The following is a 10507-nucleotide window of genomic DNA, read 5'->3' on the forward strand; positions in this document are numbered from 1 at the left end:
GAATGATTGTAGTACTCCTCAACGGTAGGTGGCAGTGGAGTGAGTACATTTGACAACTGCTACAGACCAATTGACGTTTTTGTAGTTTACGTCGAGACGTTTTGGTAGGGCATTGGCGAGGTAAGATGGCGGCGCCAGAGGAGCAGGAATTGTCTCAGGCGCAGACTGAAAAACTCCTTCAATTTCAGGTAGTCAGACTTTTTATTATCTTTAAGTAATTTCTGTATAGCTATATGTGAATTTATGGTTAGACATGTAAATGTAATTATTAAAAATAAAGCACCTTATTGGGGAAATACGCATTTTGACGAGACCATTTCGACCCCCCCTACTAGCGCTACCGCTAACTTGGTAGTACTGTTTCTACTTAGACCGCAAGCTAGCTTGCTAATGTTAGTAACACACCAATATGGTTTTGAATGCAAAACAGTGTCTTAAATTGCTTGTCCGTTTCAGCTGATTCTACCAATGCAAAATATAGCCAAACTAAAATATAAGTGTGGTTAATTAGATTAACTTACAGTTGTTATTTGCAACATTTAGCTTATGAAAACTAGCTAGTTAGCATGGCTAACGATTGCTAGCTGATGTTACTAGTTTGTATGATCAGTTAAGCTAACGTTAGGTAGCTTACTTTTAGCTGGAAGGTAGTTCTTGAGTAATCATCAGACACAACTGTTTTGACACATGGCAAGCCGCGAGTGGTTCGTTTCTACACCCCCCCCCCCCCCCGACCACCCCCCCGGGTCTTATCCAAAACCAAGACAAGATCTGAAATTCATGGCCTGTAGGAATTATCATACAATGTTGAAGCTAAGAGGTTTTTTAAGTAATCTAATCGGCTTATGTTAAAACACAGTTAACATCGTAATAATGTTTTCCCCTATCAGCAATGGGATGTTTTCCCATTATTACGTTAGTTTACTCCAGTGCCAGAAATGTTGTATGTTGATACCAGTGTCATAATTTTGCTTTTGATGTCAGGATTTGACAGGATTGGAGTCAATGGAGCAATGTCGTCGCACGTTACAACAACACAATTGGAATATCGAGGTAAGACATTTGTATTTGTTCCTGAAGGCCATAAAATGCACTTTCATGATATGCCAGGGAATCCAGTTATCTCTTATAGCTTGCCCGTAATAAGTTACGCACTTCAGTAATATACTGCATATTATGTGACAGCATGAAGCCTCCAATGTTCTTAAAAATCTGTGGTTCTTAACATGGTTTAGTCACAGGCTGTCAGGGAGCAAGATAGCCCACTGATTGTATAAATCTAAAGCATCAGGTTGTAATTTTGACTCGCCACTAGCTAAGCTAACTTGTGCTTGACTAGGCTCACCTCTTTTCCTGGGAGCTACCCCCCCCCCCTGATTTTACGTGCCTAAGATTGGAAACGGCAACGTCTGGTCTATCTTGTTTTAGTTATACTTAAATCTTTGGTTTAGTTCTTCTGTGCTGTCCAGGCTGAGTTCAAATGTGTCTGTTCCAGGCTGCAGTGCAGGACAGACTGAACGAACAGGAAGGGGTTCCCAGCGTGTTTAACCCTCCGCCCTCCAGACCCTTACAGGTCAACACAGCCGATCATAGAGTTTACAGCTATATAGTCTCCAGACCACAACCCAGAGTACGTATACCTATTTGTCTGTATCTCACAGCCTGGAGTAATGGCATTTAGGCAAGAATGATAAAATTCATTCAAATAACAGTGGGAATGATTTTCCTATTAACAGCTACCACTACAATAGTATTAAGAAGATGAAACATGTAGCATTTGGTCCTTCTGTGGGTATTCACTATTTTTCTTTCTTTTTTTTCTTTAGGGATTAATAGGATGGAGTTACTACTTAATAATGCTACCTTTCAGATTTACATATTATACACTTCTGGACATATTCAGGTAATAAAACAAAAATATCTCAGATGGTATATAAGGACCAACATTTTATGACTGTCTGTAAAGGTGACTGGACCTTTAAAACATACGCTGCATGATGTCTGTGTAAAGGGACTGACTGGGTCTTTAACATCACTTTACGCAGACATTTTTAACATTGTGTCTGTGTAAAGGGACTTACTGGGTCTTTGACATGATGTGTCTCTGTAAAGGGACTGGCTGGGTCTTTGACATGATTTGTCTCTGTAAAGGGACTGACTGGGTCTTTGACATGATGTGTCCCTGAAGGGACTGACTGGGTCTTTGACATGATGTGTCTCTGTAAAGGAACGGACTGGGTCTTTGACATGATGTGTCTCTGTAAAGGGACTGACTGGGTCTTTCACATGATGCGTCTCTGTAAAGGGACTGACTGGGTCTTTCATATGATGCGTCTCTGTAAAGGGACTGACTGGGTCTTTCATATGATGTGTCTCTGTAAAGGGACTGACTGGGTCTTTCACAAGATGTCTCTGTAAAGGGACTGACTGGGTCTTTCACATGATGTGTCTCTGTAAAGGGACTGACTGGGTCTTTCACATGATGCGTCTCTGTAAAGGAACTGACTGGGTCTTTCACATGATGCGTCTCTGTAAAGGAACTGACTGGGTCTTTGACATGACGCGTCTCTGTAAAGGGACTGACTGGGTCTTTGACATGACGTGTCTCTGTAAAGGGACTGACTGGGTCTTTGACATGACGTGTCTCTGTAAAGGGACTGACTGGGTCTTTGACATGACGCGTCTCTGTAAAGGGACTGACTGGGTCTTTGACATGACGCGTCTCTGTAAAGGGACTGACTGGGTCTTTGACATGACGTGTCTCTGTAAAGGGACTGACTGGGTCTTTGACATGACGTGTCTCTGTAAAGGGACTGACTGGGTCTTTGACATGACGTGTCTCTGTAAAGGGACTGACTGGGTCTTTGACATGACGTGTCTCTGTAAAGGGACTGACTGGGTCTTTGACATGACGTGTCTCTGTAAAGGGACTGACTGGGTCTTTGACATGACGTGTCTCTGTAAAGGGACTGACTGGGTCTTTGACATGACGTGTCTCTGTAAAGGGACTGACTGGGTCTTTGACATGACGTGTCTCTGTAAAGGGACTGACTGGGTCTATTCCTCTGACAGGTTTGCCCTGCGGTGGGTCAGGCCAGACCCTCGTGGGCGTGTCACAGACCCTGTGGGGGACGTTGTCTCCTTCATCCATAGTTTTGAAGAGAAGTACGGAAGATCGCATCCAGTGTTTTACCAGGGGACATACAGCCAGGTAGGTATCTCTCATTTGGATTCCCCAGTTTAGTTCTTCATTTTAAACCTAAACAAAACAAAGTTTCACTAACCCAAGTTGCTATTTGATTGAACAGTTGTCTAAATGGATAGCTATATAATAATAGTGGTTAGTTAGCTGATGTTTCGAGAATTCAGATAGATTTTAAGTATTTTAAATCATTGTGTATCCTTGGTTGATGATATTGTCATTCAGTGAACAGTTCTGTCTGTCTGTGTGCTTTAGGCATTGAATGATGCCAAACGTGAGCTCCGTTACTTGTTAGTTTACCTCCATGGAGAGGACCACCAGGACACAGACCAGTTCTGCCGGTAAGATATTATCTATTAACATGGTCATTTATTTTGAGAGGTCACCGTTCACATACAAAACATTTTTTTTTGTGGGTTTCCATTACCTGGACCAATAATAATCTTGCGTCGCTCCCTATGCATCCAGCACCACACTATGTACAGAAGAGGTTGTCACCTTCCTCAACACCAGGATGTTGTTCTGGGCATGCTCTACCAGTAGGCCGGAGGGGTACCGAGGTACAAAACCTGCACTTGTGTCTCTGTCTGTGTATCGGTCTTAGTATAATAATGACTTTTGTTCTACTGCAATTGCATCTTCAAGTAAAACTCAAAAACGTTGTTTCAAACGCGCGTTCACCTTTTATGTTTTTGAAGAACATTTTTGCTATGGCGACATGCCTGGAGCAGTGCCACCCCTAGGTCAATGGGAGGTATTCTCCATCAACCTACCTGATAGAACGATGTTAAATCGTCTGGGTCTGGGGAGGTGTCTTGTATGTCCCTGTTTCAGTAGATCATTGTGTGTGTGTGTGTGTGTGTGTGTGTGTGTGTGTGTGTGTGTGTGTGTGTGTGTGTGTGTGTGTGTGTGTGTGTGTGTGTGTGTGTGTGTGTGTGTGTGTGGTAAAACAAGGAATATTGTTCAAAGTAAGGACATTTGGCCACTCCTCACTTTGACAAGAAGCTTTAACTGACTTGGGGGTTATGTTTAGGGTTTAGTTTATGCATTCAGGGTCAGGTTATGTTTAGGGTTAGTTAAAATAGTTAATCTTAAAGGCACTAAATTGCCAGTCCTGTGTGTGTACACACATTTACCCCAGTGTCCCAGGCTCTGCGTGAAAACACCTACCCGTTCCTAGCCATGATCATGCTGAAGGACCGGAAGATGACCGTGGTTGGCCGGCTGGAGGGGCTTATCCTGCCCGAGGACCTCATTAACCAGCTGAACTTCATCATGGAGGCCAACCAGTCCTACCTGATGTCTGAACGCAGGGAACGGTCAGGACACGCCCTTTAACTTACCCTCTGAACTAAGACAGTATAGTTTTCAGTGTTGGCGAGAGGCGCATCTATCCCTTCCAAATGCTCACATTTTAATGTTTCACCTCATGTTGGTCGAGCTTCCAGTCGTCTCAACCTTGAAATCAGTGGCTGGTTGATCATTCATCACAGCTCTGTAGCCTTGTGGCTCCTGGCTCTAAACTGTTTAATCCGCTCTGCTTAACTGCACCTGAGCAGCTTGGTTTACTGTGTGTGTGCGTGTGCGCGTGCGTGTGCGTGGAGTAGGGAGGAGAGGAACCAGACACAGGTGCTGAGGGCGCAGCAGGATGAGGCGTACCTGGAGTCACTGAGAGCCGACCAGGAGAAGGACCGAAGAAAGAGGGAGGAGCTAGAGAAGGTCCGGGCAGAAGAGGAGAAGGTCCGACAGACCGTTCTGGCTGAGGAGAGGAGAAGAAGGGTGAGGAGCACAGGACGGTCTATTACACACTCCCAGAACCGGACCAGAGGTATTTCAGAACGTGGTTATTGTCCGGCCTCCTGATTCCCTACTGTGTTCCCAGACTCTGGAGGAGGAGAAGGAGAGGAAGTCGGAATGTCTCCCCCCGGAGCCCTCAGCTGACCACCCTGACAGCGTCAAGATCGTTTTTAAACTGCCCAATGACACCCGAGTAGAAAGGCGCTTCCTCTTTGAGCAGTCGCTGACAGTAAGACACATTTTCTGTTGTTTAGCAGACATGCTTATCCAGTGCTACTAAGTCGGTGCATCCGTTTGTACGGCAGATAGCCGGGTGGGGCATCCATGCAGTCTGGTAGTACATCTCTCTCTGAAGGTGTGAATACACCTCTGGTCGGCTCACAGGGAAATTATCTGGACTACATGTGTAACTGGATGTAGTGTTTTGTTTCTGTCTGACACGCTGCTTTGTTTGGGGCCATGTGTTTCACATCAGAATATTGTAAAATCAAAAGGTGACCAAAACAAAGGCCATCTTGGAATGTAAGTTGTGCCAGGTTTATGTGACCCATGTGGGGAAGCCTGGGGAAGAGGAGGCTAACTCGTCATGTGGTTCACATCCATATTGGTAGTGACCCCTTTAAAGGGTTGGCCTTTGGCAATGTGTTACTCTGTCAGATGATACTGTGGACACCATTTCTATGTCTGTCCGATATAAAGTTACTTAAGAGCTCATTGAGCCTGGTAAAGGGAGATATCAGTTGACAAACGCTAAATAGTGACTTCCTTTAAATTGAACACCAACATTTCATCCACAATTTCTCATTAGCAACATGTGAACATATACCATTAACATTCAAAACAACTGAATCTGAAAAATGACGTCTGACCTACCCTGTGATTTAACTCCCAGCGGAACTTTTGTGTCTCACCCCTTCTCCGTGTCCTGTGTTTCCAGGTAATATACGACTTCCTGTTCTCGTTGAAAGAGACTCCAGAGAAATTCCAGATAGTAACTAACTTCCCTCGCCGGGTCTTGCCCTGCCTCCCCACCGCGGATCAGCCCAACCCCCCCAGCCTGAAAGAGGCTGGCCTCAGCCGTTCAGAGGTCCTCTTTGTTCAGGACCTCACAGACGATTGACATCTGGCCTGTCCACCACCTCCCTTCTCCAATACGGAGGACACAACTGTTTTGTTTTTTTCCCCTTCCCCGTTCTTTTGTTGTTTAATGGTCGTTGTGCACAACAAGGGATCGTTGTGTGAGATATTGAAGCCGTAATACTCTCTAACCCAGGAGTGAGCAGCTTGGATCCTGTAGGGCTGTCCCACTTCCTCCTGCTAGTTGATCACACTCGCTTGGGTGTCCCAGGTTTGAGTTAGCCGTCTGATTAGGAGGACGACCGTAAGTGGGGCCCTCCAGAACCAGCCCCTGCTCTAACCCAAAGTCATTTGGGTCCCCTCTCTGCCTGTACCACGTAGGCCCTGATCCCTGCCTCTGCTCTCCCCCAGGTCAGATTGGTTTTGTTTAAATGGAGTGCGACGGCCCTCCCTGTACATACGTTAGATATTTAAGAACAAGCCTAAAAAAAAAAATCACTATACCTAACTTTTGTTTTTGGCTTTTTTTTTCTTTTCTTTTTTTTTAATGCAATCGAAGTTGACTCTGTTATTGTCATGAAACGACCGAACAAATGAGGGTTGGGTATTCTGTTTTGACAGTCAACACCAACAAGTTGAGGCCACAGCTTTTCCATGTGGCTTTCTAGAGTACAGTAGTCTGCCCATAGTGTGCCTGTGGTGTTCCATAGATGCCTGTTTTGCCTGTAACATCCGAATGGGCCGGCCATGTAAAGATGTAATTTTCCAACAGCTATAAATTAAACATTTTAAAATGTTGTGTTGGTTTTATTTTCGGTAGCACTAACAGCTGTAAACCCCCGTCACGAACCTTCTGGGCCCAATTGTAAATTCTCTTTGACCCTCTAAGTGCCCAGGAAGGAGGTGCAGTCGTCATGGTATTGCTCCACCTTGCTCTAATAGGTTGTCAGACCTCCATGACTGCATGGGTTTTAGGGTTCCATGTAAGAGCAGTGCACTTCTTCACAAGCTGTATCCCCACAACACAGAGTCACGACTGTAACTTACGATATAAAGAAGGCAGACGGGCATCGAGACAGTGTTCAGCTGAAACAGACAACCTGTGTCATTGTTTTTCCAACTGTTTTCACTTTGGATTGCAGTGCACAATAATTTACTGTTAAAGCCCTTTTTAGATCAGCAGTCTGAAGCGTTAAACCAAAGTAATTGATGCACAGTGGCTAGGAAAAAAATACTCCCTAGTGGGATTGGAACCTAGAAGGGAGCCAGACCCTCAAGGGGTGAGTATTCCTTGCTTTGCTGGGTGGAGATTAAGTGGATGATCTTTTAAGGTCATGAGGTTCATCAATATATTTCCATGTTCAGGTAATCAGCAGGTCAATAAATACAAATGGACTGTGTCCAGAATCGTGGGGTAGAATTGAACTAGCTGGACTTAAACTGGAACAAATAGTGATACAGACAAAGAAGCGGTTGTAATATTGGTATACGTCATACATTTATTAGTGAACAACCCTCTCAAATCAGCCACAACGATTAAAAAAAATATGATTGCACTACTCGGTAAAGCAGAACTAGCAACTTTCATTTAAAAAAAGTACAAATCTTAGAAATTTCCATCAGTATACAGATGTTTATATAATACATACACTATAACTATATGTTAAATGCTACAAACAATATGATTCCAATGGAATGAAAAAATTATAGCATTAAGAACCATTTCCTATATATAATATATATTAGCTTTTTTATTATTTTTTTTTCCAAATACAAACATGGCAAAAATGAGGTAACTGTAACTGTGCAAGTACCAAAGCAAATATCTTGTTTCTAACACAGAACATGCCCTTGGCCTGTTGTTGGGTGGAGCCCCCTAGAGGCCAGAGGGAGTAGTAGAAACAGTAAACAGACCACTATCCCACCACAGCAACAGATAATTGGAAAACAATCAGTGGTAAAATCTACTGAGCAATCCAAAAAAAATCACAAATCCTAAAGAAATTTTAGCTATTTTAGCTGCTTATTGGAACACTTTATTTTTTTATTGCACCACACAAGCTGTGAGATTATTCACTAATTAGATCACGGAAAGACTACAAGATTCTATTCTCATTTGTCATGTGTTTTGGCTTGAAATTACTTGTTACTTTACAGGAGGTTTTATGGTATTTGGGACAAAAAAAGAAATTAACAATGTGGTGGTTAAAAATTGGCCATACCATAGTAATCATGTTTCTTGAAAGGGAATAAAGGTGATATAGATGTTAAAATCTACATTGATACAGTGAAAATAGGCAGGTACAGATTTAAACAATATTTTTAACAATTAGTATGACTTTTTTTAAATGTATTTCTTTTGTTTAATGTAGCGGATCATTTTAAGTGTATTTGTATAATAACATGCTCTAACAGTAGAACAGATCCTCATGGCAAACTAGTGACAGTGTCATACCTAAAACAGATCTAGCACCTTTTCATTATATGGCTTTCGGTTAACTAAGTTCCAGGCATGTTTAATTCACTCGCTGAGCCAATGAAATAGCACAAATATTATAACTAACAATTTAAAAATCTTAAGATTTCTTCCAAGTCCAGGCATTCTTTTTTTTTTTTTTTTTTCTTAAATAAAACTGAAATCAAAATCTTGTAGTCATTCTGTTCTATTACAAATGTGTGCAGTACAACACATGGCAGTCATCAGCTGAGCGATATCAGATCCCCACCATCAGAACGAACCCCAAGCCAACTAGAGCTAGTTACAAACCAGTTGGGACCTGGAAGGACATGCATGCATATTGTGCACTGTTAAATAGTCCCCCCCCCCCCCCCCCATTTCTAGATCTTCAACTGAAAATACACGCTTGGTTATTTTTTTTTTTTAAATATATATATATATATATATAATCATGCAAACCTTTAGATTAGTTTTGGAAGTGGTTTTAGGTAGGAGAGTGTGCACCAATGGCATGTTTTAAAATGGGATCACAACCGCTATGTAAGTATGCATGTCTGTACGTTGTGTTAAGTGTCAGAACACAAAACTAAATGTTAAAAAGGCTGGTAATAACAATACTCAGAACAGGTTATATCACACAACCTCTGTCCAGGACCTGTCTCTTATTCATCTGTTTATACTAGCATGCCTGTCTTTATAGGATATATCCACTACTCTGGCAAAAAAAAAAAAAAAGGAACTAATAATTCAGCAAGTATTATTATTGGAATTGATTACATTAAAAATATGCATGGCCTGAGGAAAACTACCAAGAAAATTCCAATCCACCACCAATCTTTTCATGGCATCTGCCCTGTAACAGACTGTTTTCATGGCGTCTGCCTCGTTACAGACCGTTTTCCTTTATTCTTATATACTGAGAGGCCCTGAGTGATTTTTTTTCTTCTTCTCAAACTCACAATATATGCCAGTGAACAGATATGTACACACAGATTAACTCTCAAAGCTGTGGGTTTACTTAGAACTCATTAAAATGGCTTTTTTCTTTAAGGTGGCACACACATCACAAAGAGACTCACATTCGCTATAGAAAACATGGCAAGGTCCCTTTACACAAGAAAGCAAGTGTCCATCCTAAAAGTTACTGCCTATCAGTGCTCATTGGGGTAGATAGGAATAGAGTCACCCTACTCACATAACATGTAGGAAAAACCCCTGCATTAACTTTTTTTTAAAATATATATACCCCACAACTATTGTTTTGAATATCCGAACAAAGATAAGCAGAGAGCAATGAGTCCCAAATGGCACACTATTCCCTAAGTAGGCCCTGGTCACAGTAAGGCACTATGTAGAGAAAACTGGGCCATTTCGAACACAGACCTAAAGATGTCCAATAGTGTATAACTACCAACAACACTTCTTCCTTCATCTCTGTTTCTTTAACCTGTTCCTGTTCTCATCCTCACTGTCAAAGTACAGTGGTCGCGGCTGGGACAGTGCCGGAGCGCTTTGTGTCACCCGTGACGTTTACAACATTCTTCTGTCTTCAAAACAAGACGATTCTTTCACACTGAAGCTATGCATACAATGCTTTATGTTTCATAACACCATTAGTTTAGTTAGCGCAGCCTAAAGAAGACCTGACTAAGTTAAGTTGCTATTAGAATTGAACACATACCATTAACCATACACAAACCATGTTAGTGCTGACCTCTGACCTTCAATGCGTTTTCACTAAGATAAAAATCAATAAATAACACCATTTAAAAACTGGCTACTCTTAAAACAAGGGGAAATGACAAAGGACTTTTTTTGATTAGTAATAATAGGTTTGTGCTTGTCAAGGTCTTGAGAAGGCAGATAGATCTAAAATCTTGAAAGAGTATATATATATATGTATATATATATATATAATATTGAATATTTGGCTCACAAAGAAATAAAAAGCCTGGTTCTTCCAAAAACAGGAA

The 10507-nt window shown here is 41.9% G+C and overlaps 1 protein-coding gene across 1 annotated transcript; it reads left to right on the plus strand.

Moving 5' to 3' along the window:
- The first annotated feature begins 85 nt into the window (after nucleotides 1–85).
- Nucleotides 86–6873, plus strand: faf2 (Fas associated factor family member 2). Its single transcript, XM_010900226.2, has 11 exons — nucleotides 86–188; nucleotides 985–1053; nucleotides 1496–1630; nucleotides 1827–1903; nucleotides 3073–3211; nucleotides 3458–3543; nucleotides 3671–3762; nucleotides 4344–4521; nucleotides 4810–4981; nucleotides 5085–5228; nucleotides 5937–6873. Exons 1-11 carry the CDS (start codon nucleotides 126–128, stop codon nucleotides 6117–6119), a joined length of 1338 nt encoding a protein of 445 aa, XP_010898528.1. The 5' UTR covers nucleotides 86–125; the 3' UTR covers nucleotides 6120–6873.
- Nucleotides 6874–10507: the final 3634 nt, after the last annotated feature.

This window comes from Esox lucius, chromosome 4 (assembly GCF_011004845.1).
Source record: "Esox lucius isolate fEsoLuc1 chromosome 4, fEsoLuc1.pri, whole genome shotgun sequence".
Classification (NCBI taxonomy): domain Eukaryota; kingdom Metazoa; phylum Chordata; class Actinopteri; order Esociformes; family Esocidae; genus Esox; species Esox lucius.

Bases quoted from the DNA above. Each gene is read 5' to 3' on its own strand.
- faf2 (XM_010900226.2), top strand. From the start codon at position 126: ATGGCGGCGCCAGAGGAGCAGGAATTGTCTCAGGCGCAGACTGAAAAA. The intron at 1,631-1,826 runs GTACGTATACCT...TTTTTTCTTTAG, and splicing joins TCTCCAGACCACAACCCAGA to GGATTAATAGGATGGAGTTA. The intron at 1,904-3,072 runs GTAATAAAACAA...TTCCTCTGACAG, and splicing joins ACACTTCTGGACATATTCAG to GTTTGCCCTGCGGTGGGTCA.